This window comes from Denticeps clupeoides, chromosome 19, assembly GCF_900700375.1.
Source record: "Denticeps clupeoides chromosome 19, fDenClu1.1, whole genome shotgun sequence".
Classification (NCBI taxonomy): domain Eukaryota; kingdom Metazoa; phylum Chordata; class Actinopteri; order Clupeiformes; family Denticipitidae; genus Denticeps; species Denticeps clupeoides.
The window spans coordinates 11,435,409-11,453,072 of record NC_041725.1 but is presented as its reverse complement, the minus strand read 5'-3'; the positions used below and the strand labels follow the sequence as shown (position 1 = coordinate 11,453,072).

At 42.0% G+C, this 17,664-nt stretch overlaps 1 protein-coding gene across 1 annotated transcript; it reads right to left on the bottom strand.

Moving 5' to 3' along the window:
- Nucleotides 1–256: 256 nt before the first annotated feature.
- Nucleotides 257–16,964, bottom strand: abcg1 (ATP-binding cassette, sub-family G (WHITE), member 1). Its single transcript, XM_028961483.1, has 15 exons — nt 16,810–16,964; nt 15,843–16,086; nt 8,815–8,932; nt 8,196–8,328; nt 7,493–7,543; nt 7,063–7,208; nt 4,881–5,004; nt 4,681–4,795; nt 4,447–4,595; nt 4,228–4,329; nt 3,958–4,126; nt 3,747–3,847; nt 2,918–3,076; nt 2,623–2,741; nt 257–2,529 (listed from the first exon to the last, which is right to left on the bottom strand). The coding sequence occupies exons 1-15, from the start codon at nt 16,870–16,872 to the stop codon at nt 2,301–2,303; spliced, it is 2,022 nt and encodes a 673-aa protein (XP_028817316.1). The 5' UTR covers nt 16,873–16,964; the 3' UTR covers nt 257–2,300.
- Between the last annotated feature and the right edge of the window lie 700 nt (nt 16,965–17,664).

Here is a 17,664-nt window from a genome sequence, read left to right as displayed (position 1 = left end):
ATGATGTTGATGAGAATCAGGCCCTGTTGAACAGATGAGGCAATTCTGGTGCAGGAATCAGTGTTGTATCCAGCCCCTTGTACATTTGAACTTTAATAGTTTGTGCATTTCAGCTTTGATGCTTCATTAAAGCAAGTTATATGTACATATTTTGGGAGCAACATATGATGCTGCAATTTCCAGATATGTCCACACAGGACAACATCAACCCTCATTCTACAAAATATCATTGGTAAAAAAAATTATTCGATACAAATTATTGGAAAATATCACATTTTATTAGTTGGTCTGCCAAGTTTAACACGTAACACTTTCTAAAATGAATATGCTATATACAGTAAAACACCGGAAATTAAAATGATCCATTGGGTGAATACCCAGTAAAACTAAGGGGAAAAAGTACAAAAAAAGTGAATAATAATAATTATTATAATGCCCTGTCTCCTATGTAAATCAGTCAGTGAAATGTATCTACCCGACAACACATAAAAGTATTTTTACATGGCATTAATATGTTCCACATCCACTTGAAGGTCCTCAGGAGTAAGAGTACTCTTTATCTTCATAACACTGAAATGATAGCTTAACTCTCAGATAACACAGCAAATGTTTTCACATGTAGGATCAGGGGCCTAACATTATAGTATAGCATGACATATTTTAGGCAATATTGCAGCACATTACATACAAAATAAATTATATTTAACTGAAGCACACTAAATGATTGCATTGATGTTTGCTTATTGGACCTGAACTGAGCTACATGAGATTACATTGCTAGGGGTTTATAAAATAAGTTAACAGCTCACCTGCATTGTCATGTTTTTGCATCACATTTATGAATCAGTGCCCCCAATAAATGACCAATGCTCATTGTCGTACTTTTGAAAAGCTGAAATAATCTGAAACAGACTTGCATGCCTCAAGGTTTCATCCAGATAAACAGAGTGCAAACATGAGTCAGTGCGAAGAATGGTTGAAATCCTTTGGCTAAGACCCATGTGGACTGTAAAGTTTTTTCACCGGGAACAGAAGGCAGTGTGAAGCACAGAAATAATTTTAACAAAACACATATTAAGGAAATATTTCTGACCAAAGCTATAAACCATTGCCAGAAATTTGGTTATTATGGAGATTAGGTTGAATTTTCTTTATTTTCTAGACCACATGCAGAGTTGTAATTTCCTTTCTTAATAACACAGTTCCTTTGGTGATGAATCTGTCTGCACTCGAGGTTTACAAGTCTGGCCAGTGTGCATTTTCCTTTTAGGTAAACAAATGAAAGCCATGAATATGGACAAGCTGCCACAAGTTCGTATAATTTAATCAAAAAACTGACCAAATACAAAAAGCTGAGCCCTTCATCTGCACCCCAAATTCATAAAAATGCGTTCCTGTTCGGTCATCCTGTTGATATGAATTCAAACAACATCATGTAAAATCTGAAATTTGGGCTACAGCGTGATTCTACACATACCTGTGAAAGGTACGAAGTGGTGTGTAACCAGTGAATCCAGTCAATGATAAGCGGCACTAATACATTCACAGCCTGTAACAGTGGGATTCATGCACTGCGTACGGGAGCAGAGTTCCCAACGTGCTCACATGTGAAGCAGCTGTAACATGGACCCACTGAGGACAATGCTTCCTTTCGTCCTTTTATAGGCTAATGTCCTGTGCCATCCTACACGCTGAGGCAACCTAAAAAAAACCTAGCTAGACCCATGAAGAGGAGACCAGCTCTTTCTCCACTGAAGCCCTGCAAGGCTATTCAAGCGCACTGCTGCTGTCACCCTTCAGTCATCTTGAAAGAGAGGCAGCAACACAATGACAGCACCCCAGTAAGCACAATAGATGTGGAGAATACCTGTGCATCTCTGTCCTATTGGTCCCCATGGAAAACCCCCTCAGCCAGTTGCCCAGTTTGCACTTCTGTCACCTACATAGTTGAAGACATGCGAAGAGTTAAACATGAACGTGCCCTGTGTCCTGACTGGGGGACAGTGCATGGTGATCGCTGGGATTTCAACAGGCCAGCAGAAAAAAATTACTGGGTCACCCAAAGTGACACAAACAACCGTCTTCTCCTATGAGCTTTCCTAGCTGAATGTGGGTGTCATTTACACCACAAAAGGTGCTCTCCAGAACCTCTTTCTACTAAAGACAAAAGCTGGTTCTTTAAATATTGTTGCCTTTTTCACAGTTTAGGGCTTGAGTGCCACTGGCTTGGGCCCTGCAGTCCTCTCCACAACCATGTCAACTTGAATCCAGACACTCCTCACGCTCCTTATCGTCCACGTCTACCTTTCAGCGTTGATTTTGTAGCGGAGAACAAAGTAGGCAATGAGACGGAGTGACACAAAGAAGATGCCCAACACAATGAAGTCTAGGTACAGCTTGGCATTCTCCACATCTAGCTCTTTCAAAATGGCCTCGGATTTCTGGAAGTGACAGGTTTCATCCTTGTCACAGTGGAGGTCTTCCCTGTCCAGACCATAGATTGACAAGATGACCCCCTCAAAACCATACCTAAAAGAAGGAAACACTGTTGAGATAACTGTAACGAACACTATGAACACTAAGAGTGAAATAAAAAAACAGGCTACGACTTTAAACACTTGCCTGACATAAGAAATGTATGAGATCCACTGAAGGTAATACGGAATGGTGTCAAAACTGACAAAAAAGCCAGAAAATAGAAGTACAGGTATAGCTGTAACTGGACCCACAAATGTGGCGACCTAAAAAAAAAAAAACACTTTATACTTCGGTGAAAACGTGTAGCTTGGCAAGATGTTGTAATGCTGTAATATCAGGATTTACTTTGGTGTCAAATGCCAATCTTGCCCAGAAAGCAAATGATCTAACTTGTCAGAATATATGCTGAGAGAATTTGTAGAAAACAGGCTGAGTTCACCTGTAACGACGTGGACGCAGCGCCAATCAATAACCCCAGCGACTGGGCCACTAAGGACGTCAGTGTCCCCAGAGCCAGGAAGAGTATGAAGCGCACTGCATCAGATGGCTGAGACGTCATCCAGTACACGATGCTGCAGTACGCCACTGGAAACACTATCTGTAAAGAAAAAAAATGGAAATCTTTACGTTGAAATGTTTTTATCCTGTGTGGGTCACTTGTACATCACGCATAGTCCCCACTGGATTGTTTTATAATAAACTGGGTAAATAATAACCTTGTTTAACCAGGCAAGCTTTTAAGAACAACTAAATGGAATTTGAGGTGAAATAATTGGGAAAATACTGTGAAGCTGATACTGTTCTCTTGACCAAATCAATACCAAACCTGCTCTGACACCTACTGCAGGGTCACTCTACTTTGGAAGGGTCTTCCTCTCTGACTCATTCCTTCATAAGGTTTCTAATTTTTTTTCTCCTCCATGAGAGTTTTTCCTGCATAACATTTGCCTTGGTGACAAGAACTGTAATTTTTTATAGATTGACAGGTCAAAGGGTTTATGTAAAATTGCATAAAGTGTGGGGGTGTCAACTGTGGGGCCTGTCAAAGCCCATTGAGACAAATCGATTTTGGGCTAAATAAGAAATAAATATTACTGTTATTGTTGCATGAAAAAATGGCCAGAATCTACAATAATATTGCGGGATTTGTCTAAATCAGGGGAATGTTATTTTGACCCAAATGATAATCCCCTTTGAGTGTCCAAAATTTAGCAGTCATGTGAATCGTACTTTGCAAACATACATATGCATACATATGTATATATTACCTGAAAGGGAACATCAGCCATAGTCTTTGCAAGATAGTAAGCCTTCAGACTGTACCAGTAGTTCAAGTGTTCCCTCAGAAACACTCCCATCTCAAGAGGAACTGATGTAGAGACAAAGGAAAAACTCATTTTTTCTCAACACTGAAATAGTACCATGGCTATGGAGCTGTAATATCTGTGCTACTGGATGAAGGTCGGGGTGCCCACTCACAGGTTAACACAGTAGGCATGAGGGCAGCAAACATGAGGAATAGCATGGAGAAGAACAGAAAGCCAGAGTTGCTGAGCACTTTCTTGGCTTCGTTTCCAATGCCCAGATACAAGAGTCCAATCAGGATTCCGATACCAATATGAGAAGTGATCCGCAGATGTGTAAGTACCTGTCAATAAACAAAAATAAATCTATATTTAATATCAGTTTTTTTACTATCTGGTGAGCATTTCCACTTGCTGCCACTAGGTGGCACTCTATCCTCCTCACCGAATCTCTCATGATGCTGAGGAACGTTCTCTTAAAAAGGATGCAGAACTGAGTCAGGCAGCTTGCTGAAAAACTGTGGCAGCCCTCTGTAGATGAGGAGTCCTGTGAAGGCAAGATGTTTGCAAAAAATAAGACTGTTGAGTGAAAAGCAGCAGATTAATAGTAGCAGATTAATAGACATGGGCATTGGGGGCTTGTCACAAAGGCCCGGTTTTGTACCTCATCAGAGGGCCTGTGCCACAGGAAGGGACTGAGTGGTCCGTTCCCGTTCATTTCAGTTTTGTAGTCCTTTTCACAGTTCTTTTCTTGAACTGCTTTGACCAGTCTGGCGGTTTGGTCACCGTACTCGCCAGCAGCCACCTCCATCACTGAGGGTAGCAGGAACAGGGACATGATAAGCATTAGCAACCTTTAAATCAAAAAGTGTCAATGATTTTTAAAGTGTTTTCTTACCAAAATCTGCTGGGTTGTGATATGTCGGGCAGTTGAGTCCAAGGTCCCTGAGGTACGGGACCAAGTTAGACACTTTTCCCCTGTAGATGCACTGTCCATGGCTCAGAACGTAGAGCTGCAAAACCGCAACAGTATTCAGACAAATTCCCCCCCAAAATTTTTTTCACAGTTCACAGCCGGGTGCTTTGCTCACACATTACCTTATCAAAGAGCTCGAAGAGTTTGGCACTGGGCTGGTGGATGGTGCAGATGACTGTGCGGCCGCCCTGGGCAAGAGCTTTCATCAGGGAGACTACCTGGAAACAGGAGGAGCTGTCCAAACCACTGCAGGGAGCAAAATAGTATCTGAATCATGAATCAGATAAAAAGCTCAGAGGCATCAACCCATATATCACATATTAGGGCAGTGGTTGGCCTAGCGGATAAAGAATCAGACCTGTAATCAGACCCCACATTTCATTGTGTGCTGTGCTGTATGGCTGAGGTTTAAAAATGACAATCACTTCACTTTCTCACTTTCACCCATGTATATACACACACAACATAACATAAATATGTGTAATAACCATTGGTTTGAATCCCGATCTGTCCTCACACACTGCTCCCCGGGCGCCTGTCATGGCTACCCACTACTCGCTAAAGCTGATGGGTTAAATGCAGAGGACACATTTCATTGTGTGCACCATGTGCTGTGTATCACAATAACAATCACTTCACTTTCATTATACATTAGTTATTTACAGTACAGTAAATTGTATGCAGTAGTGAAACTTTTTTTAGTGAAAGGTTTTTCATCTTCCAAAAAGTAGCTGTTCAGAAAGAGACTATTTAAAATGATTATGGTGAAAGTGCCAATAATTTGATTTGAGAAAAACTATCGCTATCTAGAAGAACTGGTTGGGTTCTTATTATGACTGGTCCAGGGTCACCAAGGTGTCACAGTTCTCCCAACTAATCTCCTATAAGCAAAAGTTGGCAAACAAGTTTGAATTGCTGCTCAGAGAACAATAAGTTAACCGATTCTCTTTCTCTCCACACATAACATCACTGTTCATTGAAAATAAGGAAATTAGGTAAATCACTAACAAAATTGCTTACATCTTAGAAAAACTGGTTTTGTTTTCACTGGATTGTAATTTCATTGTTAATTTCAGTTCATCTGTTAGGATGTAAAAAAAAAATCATATAGATTAGGAGTCTGTCTGGTGAGCCAGGCTGAGCATAGTGTTGGTAAGCTGAGAGAGGTGGATAGCAATGGGGATAATGATGGATTCAAAGCACCTTTCTTAAAGGTTGTCAGGGGATTGGGCTTGACTAAAGCAACCCCTGTTGTACAATGCCTAATTAATCAAACAACACAAATATTGTGTTGTTTGAACCATGAATTTTTAAAATATAAAATAAATTTTGAGATATTTATATCTTTGATCACCACATCAGAAAAGTAGCTTGGCTATGCAGTTTAGATATTTTAGTTTAATTTAGTTATTATGTATTGCATAATGAATAATTAATACATATGAAAGTGAAAGTGATGTGCAGTGAAAAAGTGAAAGTGAAGTGATTGTCATTGAGATACACAGCACATTACACAGTGACACACAACGAAACATGTCCTCTGCATTTAACCAATTGGCAGCCATGACAGGCGCCCGAGGAGCAGTGTGTGGGGACGGTGCTTTGCTCAGTGGCACCTTGATTCGAACCGGCAACCTTCTGATTACGGGGCCGCTTCCTTAACCGCCAGACCACCTCTGCACATAATAATATATAGTTTTACATCTTTGCACAGTGAATGCATTGTGCCTCCTGTTTTTCAACATAAATAAATAGAATTATTATATAATATAATATTATCAACAGCTAAACCAAAATTACAATTATGTAAAGGAACACAGGTGTGGCCCTCACTGAAAGTATAGTAATTACACCCCATATACCACAAGGCACTGGAGCATTTTTAGAAGGAGTGAAAATGAATTTTAATTTTGCGTTCCCATGGGTTATGGAGCCCGGGAGAGAGTGTGCGGCTTTACATGGTGAGGCGGTCCCTGTGGGTAACATGAGAAGCCACTGAAGGAAAAGGACCGTTTACTGATTACTGTGATTCCACTACTACACCATACATCAACTATGCGCCTGGCACATCAACTATGTGCCTGGAGTTCTCTTTTCGATTTGTTTTATCTATGGAAGTAATCCACCATCAGTAAATTTAGATCACTTGTGGAATAATCTGTGGGTATTTTTATGACATAAACATGCTTCTTTGCACATAATGATATCATGTGATTACATAAACCCTTTGACCTGTCCATCTATACAAAATCACAGTTCTAGTCACCAAGGCAAATGTTAATGTGCGGCATGTGGTTTGTTCACCTGGTGGGCTCATCAAAAAACATGACGGGTGGGTTGTTGATGAGTTCAAGAGCGATGGCCAGGCGCTTCCTCTGTCCGCCAGACAGGTTGGATGTGCGTGTTTTGGCACAGTCGAGTAGGCCCAGTGCAGTTAATATCTCGCTTACCTACAACACACAAATATACCAGTTCTGATGCATAATTTTTTATTAAGATAAGGAAGTGCATTGATGTATTGAAGTCAACATAGAAGCTTTCACCACAGGAGACACACCTTTTCGCATTAGAAAAGTTCTATTCGCACACAAGGAAGTTCTTTTTTTAACAGAAGGCCACAAAAGAAAACGCCAGAAAGACCTAGTTTCCATTGACAGCAGCACACAATGGTCTGTGGGTTAAGGTAACCGACCAGAGCTGGGAAAGGAATGGTGTTCCCATGGCGCACCCTTACCATCTCTCTCCTGCCCTCCTCCTTTTCTTGGAGTTTGAGATTAGCCGACACCTGAGGGAGGTAGAGTTAGAGATTTAGGCTGAGAGCAAACCCTCTTATATCAGCAGCAACAATAAAATCACTGGTTTGCTCATCCTTCTTTCACTAAAATCGCTCTGAACCCACAACTAATCTATCCCACAATGCATCCTAAGGTATCTGATTACAAAGATATTAGTTGTGAGGTGGGGTCTCCAATAATCAATCCATTTTGCAACATATCAGATGATAGACTGAAGTGAAAATCCAGGTGACATCATCAGACTAGGCCCCTTTTCACGGTCCAGTATTGATGTACACATACCCATTTCAGATGCTTTCAGAAGGTTCTGTCATTGACATCATCAAGGTCTTTTTTTGGATCAGACCAAACAGACTAGCCTTCACAGCCCATTTTTGGTAGGTACTAACCACTGCATATCAGTACATGCTGTATTGGCCTCTCTCAAATCCTCACACTTGTCCATTTTTGCTTAAAGATCTGACAGATCTTCCCACATAATTCATCAAACTGATTGTCTGGTTCCACTTTAAAAAGTTAAGCAGTATTACTAACTTTACTTCTCAATGGTATTAATGTTGTGACTAATAGGTATATTATCATGGTAGTCTCAGAAAAACCTTACAATAACTGTCACATGTGTTAACACTGGGACCACCTCACCATCATGGCTTCTTGCACAGTGAGGTGGGGCAGGAGCATATCATCCTGCATGATGTAGCATGATACTTTCCGGAAGGAACGAAGATCCCGGTGCTGTCCATTGATCAGAATCTCGCCTTTCATCCCAGTCTCCCTGAGAAGAAGGTGAAGATGATTTCAAATTGAATTCTGTCCATTAATACTCTTCAGATTAGTTGATTTGCCAAAGCTGCATTAGCAGCTCATTTGTGTGTAAGGTTGAAAAGCCTGTTACATATCAGTTGTGGTTCTGCATGATACAGCGATTTCACGCAAAGACAAAAGGTTTGGTGCTGCCTATTTTTTTATTAGGTGAATAGAAGGTTTCCATAGAAACAAGCATTATAAGCGAGCAAGTGCTCAAGAGAAGCAATGTGAATAATGAGACTGATTAACAGCATCTAGCTTTTGACATAAATGCAACAAATAGGGTCATTTATGATGTGTTAATAATATCAAGCTTAAATAAATTACTACATCTGTTGCACTGAGTGGCAACAGAACATATCAGAAGCTTCCATACCTTCTCAGAGCACTCTGCCCTTATGGCACAGACACAACCTGTCAGCAGGGAGAGTTTAGCTTCATCGCAGACACACACCTGTACCCCGCCAAGATATTCATCAGAGTAGACTTTCCGGCTCCTGAGGGTCCCATGATGGCCACCAGGGCCCCACTGGTGAAGTTCCCAGAGATCCCTTTCAACAGGGTCTTGTAACCTGAAACCCAACCGAAGACAAAAGTGGGAGAACATTAAATGGAGACCTGGTTCCCCTCCGTCCCTCGGCCCCACAGAGTACCTGCTCAAACTATTCCCTGGTCCCACCTTTGCACATAAAGGCACCTTTGTGTTCTGGAGAGAAAGGTGGGCACTTGTGTCTTGCATTTCCTTTTGTCTTTCTGGATGAATGTGCTTGCTTGCTGGTGTGCCTGTTACACCACAATCCAGCTCTCACCCTTCTGTGACCCAGTCTGTCCAAAGGCCTTCTCATGCATCACCAATTCCCAGGGATTGGAACCACAGCAGAACCTATGATTTTGCCCTTCCTCCTCCTCTTCCTTTGTCCATTTGGATAAAGCATTCCTGTGTGCATTACCAGTCGCTTCACTGTCTCAACATTTGCTCTAAACAGATGTGAGAGGCCAAAAACAGACCGACATATGCAATGCAAAAGACTGTTATTGAAAAAGACAAACAGCCCCAACAGAGATGTCCGATGGTAACCTGTTATTTATCTAATGGTAGAAGCGTGTTAATCCAGTTGATTGCAGTGGCTGCCAACTTAATTGGATTTTCAGTTATAATCTGTCAGAGCGATACACAAATACCTCCGACCTTCCCTGTCCTCCTTTCCTGAAGCGTGCCGCAGAAGTGCGGATTTTCCTCTCGGGGAAAGCACGATGCACTCTAGTAGCCTAGTGTATTTGCAGGTAAAAATATTATTATGTAATCTGGAGTTAAAGATGGTGCTCATGTAAATGTTATCCAGATGAACAGTAGGGGATTTAACTTGCAAAAAATGTGTACGCAACTGATAGATAATGGGCCGTGAGTACATAGGCAGAGATAACTGAAACTCACGTGCGACCTCTTTAAACCAAGCCTCAACAAAAAAAAGCAGAGGTTATTCTCCCACATGCGGTTCAGTCTACATGAGACATTAACTGACTTCCTGTCGGTTAAAGCAGAGGGCAAACTTGTCATCTTTTAAAGAAATCTGTTCTAGATTTTTGGGATGACACAATGTTTTTCACAGCATCATTATATTGTATACTGCACTACAGAATTAGAATCAAAGCTCAGCCTTGTAACAGTGAGGAAAGGGCAGAAGGAGTCAATAAGACAAAGGTGAAGTCAGGGAAAGAGAGGGAGCATCGGCGTGAGGGTCACCACAGAGCACTGTGGTGTTTGGAGATGCCCAGAGAGGATCAAGCTTTCCTGCTGCCGCTGGCAAAGATGAAGAGATGTCAGGCTGCCAGCCTTGGATGGATCTGTACAGGATTCTCCCTCAGATTAAACCCCACTGATAGCGGAGCCTAACTCAGTGAATCCTGATCAGATCATGCAAGATCTCAGCAGAAGTGACTTCCAGGTCTGATAAAGTCAAAAGATTCTGCTTAAACTCTGCACGTTGCACAGCAGCTTCATGTTTTGCCATTATTTCATGCTTAAGAATTGAAATCTGTCCTCTGTGGGCCAGTGGTGGCCTAGAAGGTAAGGAGGGGGTCTCGAAACTGAAAGGGTGCAGATTCAAATCCTGAGGTTCAATTAAGGTACCCTTGAACAAGGTACCACCCCCACACACTGTCTTTCAAAGCCTCTGTCATGGATGCCCACTGCTTACTAAGGGTGGTCAAATTGTAGTGCATGTGGGTGTGTGTGTGTGACATAATTATATATATAAACAAAGCAGGACCACTGGGCAGTGGAAGAAGGTGACACGTACAACTACCCAAACATTGTTGCTGACAAAGTACACCCCCCATGGAAGCCTTGTTGACTGAATATCTATCATACAGCAAAAATGGTTTGAGGAAAACAGCAACAGGTTTCAGAAGTTGTCTTGGCCTTCAAACTCTCCAGATGTCAATATCGTCTTTTCTGGCATGTGTTGGGAAAACAAGTCAGATTTATGAATGAACCCCCATTCCCATCATACCTTCAGAGGTTTAGTGAAGCCCATGCTTCAATGGGTCAGAGCAACCTATTCAATATTCATTGGCTTGTCATAATGTTATTAATGATTGGTGTTTCAAAACCAAAAGCTAGAATTAACTAAAATCTCAAATCAATGTAAAAATTATTTATAGAAATATAATTGTAGAATGATACAGCGACAATTCATTAGTATAATGTCAGCATCTTAGAACAGATTTAAAATAGTATTGACACATAACTACAAGAACTGGGTCAAAATCTATGATTCCAGCAAATGTAGCAAAAGAAGCCTTTAATGTTGCATGAAGCTGCTTCTACAGCCATCACAACACAGGCAAACATCCAGGCATCTGTGCCTTAATTTTCTGTGACCAATACCTGTCCTAAGTTTAATGGTGGAGGGTGAAACAAGAGTTTTAATTTAGGTTTTCCCTATTTAACCTGTACTATTTAAGATTATTCTGGCTAAATATACAGGAATGAATTCCAGTGCTAAGAGGCCTGCAATAAATAATCAGTTATAGTGTACAGATTGAGTTGAGCAGGGTGGGGACTCACCCAGGGCAGGTGACACACACACCATTCGCACACACACCGGAGAACCCGGGTGACACCTGTGGCAAAATGGGGTGAGCATGAAACTCCACACACACAAAGTCCAATCCAGGATTTTAATTCACAACCTTGGAGCTGTGAGGTCACATTACTAAACAACATGCCACCCTATAAGGTAATTTAAATACTTTTGTCTCTTAAATAATATTACTGAAACTAATTATTTAATCCTGGAACAAGTGAAATTAGGTTTCAACCATTTTAACCATTTTTTTATGGCAGATTATAATTTTTTATTAACTGACTGTTTATGTATTGTTTATTAATGTATATTACTATAATTTTTTGCACCAAATTCTAAAGGTAGATGTATTATCAAATATTATCAAAGATGGTTAATCAAATGTTTGTCAACTGAGAGTGTTTGTGTTGCATAATTTTGAACCCTATGAGTCTTTACTTTTCTTTTTTTTTAACTGAAGACCCTGCAGCAGAACACTGTCATGTTTCCTTTATGTTACAGCATGGCCTAAACCATCCTGGGGCGCTGGGCCTTATCTCGGTGCTGCAGCTATGAAGCAGTACACACTGATATTCATCATGACCTTCCCTCTAAGGAAAGTTTTTGGGTTCACCATGCACAGCCGAGGAGTGTAATCAGCACTGGCAGCCACAAAATAAAACAGAAGAGTCTTGGTGACAAGCGGGACCCCTGCACACTTTCCTGGACGACTTTGCCCCTGGATCCGTGTCAGGGGGATTGGTCCTGGGCGCTTGCAGTGCTGAGTCCTTCTGTCAGACTGCGCTGCACATGGCAGCTGCTGCCTGGGGTCTCCACGATGCTCGGCCCCCGGGGAAAAAGCCATCTTTACTGAGTCGGATGAAATCATGGGGAAGGTGCATGAGTTGTCTGGCCTCCTTCTGTGGTAACAGGAGACACATTCTGGCAGCTGAGACATGCATCTTCCACAGGCTGGTTCTCTATTGCTAAACAGTGGGCTTATCCAAGGACACTGGTCAAGTCTCCACTTACCACCCTGCCAGACATGCACACACATCTGACAGTTATCAAGCAATGGAAAGTGAATTTGGGAGGCATCGAGGGGACATAGGTGTCACTTTGTAGACCAGCAGTTGCCACACTTCAGACACCTTAGCACAAGGATTTTTCTGCTCTTTCTCATTAGGCAGAAATTCAAAATGTTGTGCCAGGTTTTCCCTTCAAGATTTAGTGCTGCAAATTCTGTTAAGTGCCAGAAAGTGTAGCCAATACACAAACTTACTAAAAAGGCTATTTGAAGTTATGGCAGGGAACATCAGCTTATGGCTGTAAGTCCCTGCATGATAATCCTCTGCTTGGCTCTAAAAGGACACCGCAGAAACACAGGGACACAAATAGCTTCACAGCAATAAATAAATAAATAAAACAACAACAACAGAGGCCTACACACTCCAGATACACACCTTATGAAGACCACTGTCTGGATTGCTAGGTTGCTATGGACCACCTCTGATGGACTTTTACATATAATACATCTCTTTCGTACCTTTCATATGTTACATCTCATTTGAATGTTCTGAGATTAACAAAAAAAATATTTAGTTCAGCAATTATCCAGGATAAGCTGGATAATATTTAGAAAAAAAAATGGGTCAATTTTGGATTCACACAAGGCAAAAGTCATGTGGCGCATCGGTCATGCTGACCACATGTCTATTTAATGGCTTGAGAGCGATACCCACTCCTGGTCATTAGACAGATGGGCTGCAGGGATGGGTCAAATCGCTGACGAATGGCACATGGTTGCTTTGGGTCATTCGGCAAACAGTGACAGCAGTCACGCAGATTCAAATTTACTCCAACTGTCTGTGAAGATTCTCAGTCATCCAGGTGAATTTGTCTGAAAGTAGAGTCATGGCAACTGGACTTTATTTTTCCAGTATGTACGGATTTGCGTCAATGTCTAATACAGGAGGCAACGCAATGCATGTCATCGCCGCTTGTCTCTGAGATACAGACACCCTCGGCAGCTTCCAGAAAAAAATTAATCCATTTCATTCGTTGATGCTGCACAGCACCTCTGTTTCATGCAGCCTCTCACAGACTGCGCAGCTCCTCGGCTCCATCCTCACATGGCAGCCCCGCCCCCTCGCTGCTGGGGTTACTCTAGTTTGTTGACCGACAGTAACCGGCTGAGCGCTGTGCGTCCAGCCTGGCTCCTGCTGCAGCGAAGCGGCTCAGGAGAGAGAGGAGACCTTGTTGCATCGCTCTAAGTATGGATTACAAAGATTTATTGGGCAGCCTGGTTTCAATTGCAGGCGGCCCAGAGACAATTGGCCACCGGGGTGCCTTTGGAAGTGACAGCTCAGTTGCAATTAATACAATGATGAGGTGAAAGTCAAAAGGGACAATTTGCGATATGCAATACGGAAAAACCATGCCACACAAAAAAATAAGTAAAACGTACAATTAGTATAATGAAATAAATTCTAAAGCGAACAAATGTTGTCCCATTACCTATGTTGTTTATTCACATAAAGCATGTTAGGTGATAATGACTGTTATTAATCTTTGAGAAGTAATGTTGTGTTGTGATTTTCATGTCATACTTAGCATGTATCAGACCCATTGGACCCATGTGTCTTGTCATGTGAATCCACGCTGGCTCTATTCATTTTTTTTGGGGCAGAGTCATTTGTTTTTGAGTCAGGGCAGCCCGCAGCGTTGTTTGTTCCACGGCATTCATAATGCATGCAGTTAAACCTTTGGAAGCGCCTGTTTTAGGGAAGGGCAAATTACAATAATAAAAAAAAAAGTTTGATGGCCAACCTTTTCATGTCATAAGAACGGACACCTACGGTGAGGGAGCACAGGAGAGCTTGCTCATGCATCTTTAACAAGCACGGTTCTGTGCTGATTAACATTGGGAGCCGAATCACAGCTGGATTAAAGTAGTGCCAGGTTTTAGATCCTGTTACCTTCCCGCGTGACTTTTTGCAAAGATTGTTATCCTGAAATTTGTGGAACACACAAATGAAGGCATTGTGAGGGTGCAACTAAAATCGTGGCATTGGTGAGTAAATTTGCATTTCGGCAGATAAGTGTAGCAGAGCATGAGAAATGTGACTATCGGTGCAAAAAATAAAGCAACATCATTGTGGCTAATTTTACATGATGAGCAAAAAAAAATAAATCTTTGGCCAAAAACGAAATAAGCGAGCAGAACCAATGGGGGCGGGCTGTATATTCAGCACTTGCACCAAGAACAGCTCCTCAAGTCTCTCTGTCAAGTCTCGATCCGTGCTACAGGCTGCAGGACATGAACCAGGCAAACTGTGCGGCGGTAGCTTAATATAGCAACAAAAAACAACAACAGCAGCAGCAGCAAACCGAACAGCCGTCTGTCCAATTTAATCCTTGGTATGGCGCAGCCACACTCTTCCCTTGCGCCCTGCCTGATGATAGCTGGAGCAGCACTGCGGCCAGGAGCAAATCTGCTTTGGGAGACTCAGGGTGTCCCAAACCTAAGGAGCTTCAGTGGCTTGGCACAGGATGGGACATCGAGGAGAAAAAAATGAACACTGAGAGGAACAAGGGGGCGAAGAGGTCAAAACAAAAATGGAGGACTGCAAAGTGTGAAGAATCTTCCAGATGGATGTTCTAATGAACCAAGCAGTGATGGAGTAGCCTCCAGTGAAGAGAGGGCAGCCAGCTGTTCTCTTACGTCAACATAGAACCCAAATTCAGCACATACTTTTACGGGTACCTGAGCAAGCGATGGATGCCATTCAGTTCTGGCTGACGAATAAAGTCTTCTCATGGGCATGGACAATCCTTCCATGATCCACAACAATTAAATAATACAATTCAGCAAGACAAACCCAATCTGCACACAGTGTGTGATTACCTCGGTAAAGAGTTTTCCTCTACTGTATCTAATACCCAGAAGGCATCTCCAAAGAGAGAAATTCCTAAAATGTAAGCTGTTAGATGAAAGGTGTGATAAGAACAGGGGTCTCTTGAGGACAGTGTGCTAATGGGTGAAGTGTAGTTGTGTTGTTGTTTTTTTTTTTTTTTTTCTCTGGACCACCAACTATTTCCACATTGAGGACGTCTTCATTAATCCTAGCACAGCCGACTGTTTATTCACATTGTATGAATCAGATAGATAAGTTTGAAACAGCTGTTTGAAACAAAGTTTGAAACAGCATGTTACTGACAAAGATGTTCCTCATCTAACAAATGATGGCTGCCTTGTGTTTACAGGGACAGTGTTTAATCTTCTGCAGCCACATGGCATATACGCTTTTGATAAATATAACTAATGCAAGTGTGAGCATGTGAAAGTCTACCGTTTGCAGTGAGCTGATAGACCATAAACTAGATTGAAGTGAGTAATATTTGATGTGCTTACCTTTCTTCCTCCACCACGGTCCCTCTGGAACGGAGTATGACAGGTCTTTGAACTCAATGTTGACTGCCGGGCGGCGTGGCAAATAGGAAAACCGCTGGGCTTCCGTTAGAGTGTTCTCCACTTTCTTGAGGTGTCCATGCAGCAGCGGTGTCTGCTGGCCGCCCACATGATGGGACACCGCCTCGTCAATGGAAACGCACACAGTCCTGGGGTCCAGCATGAGATCTGGAGGTCCGTTGGTGTTCTGGTGGAAAAGGTTTAGCATGGATTCCCGTTCCAAATGTATTTTGCCAATGTTATGCCAATTGAGTAAAACAACTATATGCTGATTTATAGAATACATTTTACTCAAGTAAAACTCCATTCCTGTGGTCAGAATTGAGATATTCTGTTTGTTTGTGGTAAACTTGAATCTCTTGTTAAAGTGTCTTCTAAATATATAAAGGGATCATCTAATCCGTTTCTTTCCACAGAAGCAGACGGGGTTACTATCGGACACGCTGTACTGACATCAGACATGCATGTATATTTCAAATTGAATTTAAAATCCCTGCACATGCACGAGTGCTCAGCTTTATGTCAGCTTTATCTATTTATATTTATAGACATGGATAAATTAAAAAAACAGTGAAAGCATGTTCATTGCGTTTAAGAATCTCGTGTATTAAAAACAAACGATGGCATTAGGCACAGTGTAGTTTTAATGAGTATTTTACGAAAACGAAATGAATGCCTAACGCGCCATTTCAAATAGCAGAATTAAGGACATTTTCACAATTAAAAGTAAAAATTCATGAATGGCTATTTTCGATAATATGTCGACGGATTTAGCGGATTTTTTTTTTTAATTACGAATATTGCAGTGAAATTCGGACGCAGACGTTGAGGCTACTCGAGGTCACTCGCAGCGCACCGCGGAGCTGACTCGCGAATTAACCCGCGCAGTCAAAGCGTGACATTCTCTCACCATGATGATGGAGTTGGTCACGGTGGTGTTGTTGGCTGAGAAGGCCGCCATGAGACATGCCATTTCCTTCAGCGCGGTCCGGTCGCCTCGCTCATCTGGCGCTGTTATTGTTTACACGCCAGCGACCTGCGCGCGGCGTTCATACGCGGTGACGTCACGGCAGAGGAGGGACCGGCCGCGGCGTTAACTGCGGCCAAGTTCGAAGCCACGTGGCTGTTATTAATGTTTTTCATTTTTATTTCTTTGTTAAATAACACGACTGATTTAAAAACTTTTTTTTTTTTTTTTTAAAAAAAGGTAAAACGTCTCAAGCTCACGGTTCTCGAGGTTAACCGAGGCCTTATTCTCATTCTCGGGCTTGATTTTGTGCTCACTGCTCCTCCCCGCGACTATTCGGTGTAACTGCAAGAGTTCTGGTCCCGGCCCACTTCTGCGTTCTCCCCAGCTTTTTTTTCTGAACTTGAATTCAGCGGCACGCAAGAATATGGTAACAAACGGCACAGAATATTTAAAAAAATATGTATATTTTTTCAACAATCAATTCAAGCCAACATAAGATTGCTCTCAGGTATTCTTGTCTGATTTAAAACTGTGATACGACCCCTTTACCAGTATTCATATAAAAAAATAACAGTGCTGATAGGGCTTGCTATGGCCGATAGCATTCAGTATTTTTTAGAACCCTGTGACATTTATTCCAAAATGGGGCAGTCTGTACCGCATTGGACCGCAAGTCCCTACAGCGCATAGTGAAGATAGCTGAGATGATCTCTCTTCCCTCCACGATGAACATGTACCATACACGGTGCATCTGGAATGCCACCAGCATTGTGAAGGACCCTACACACCCCTCAC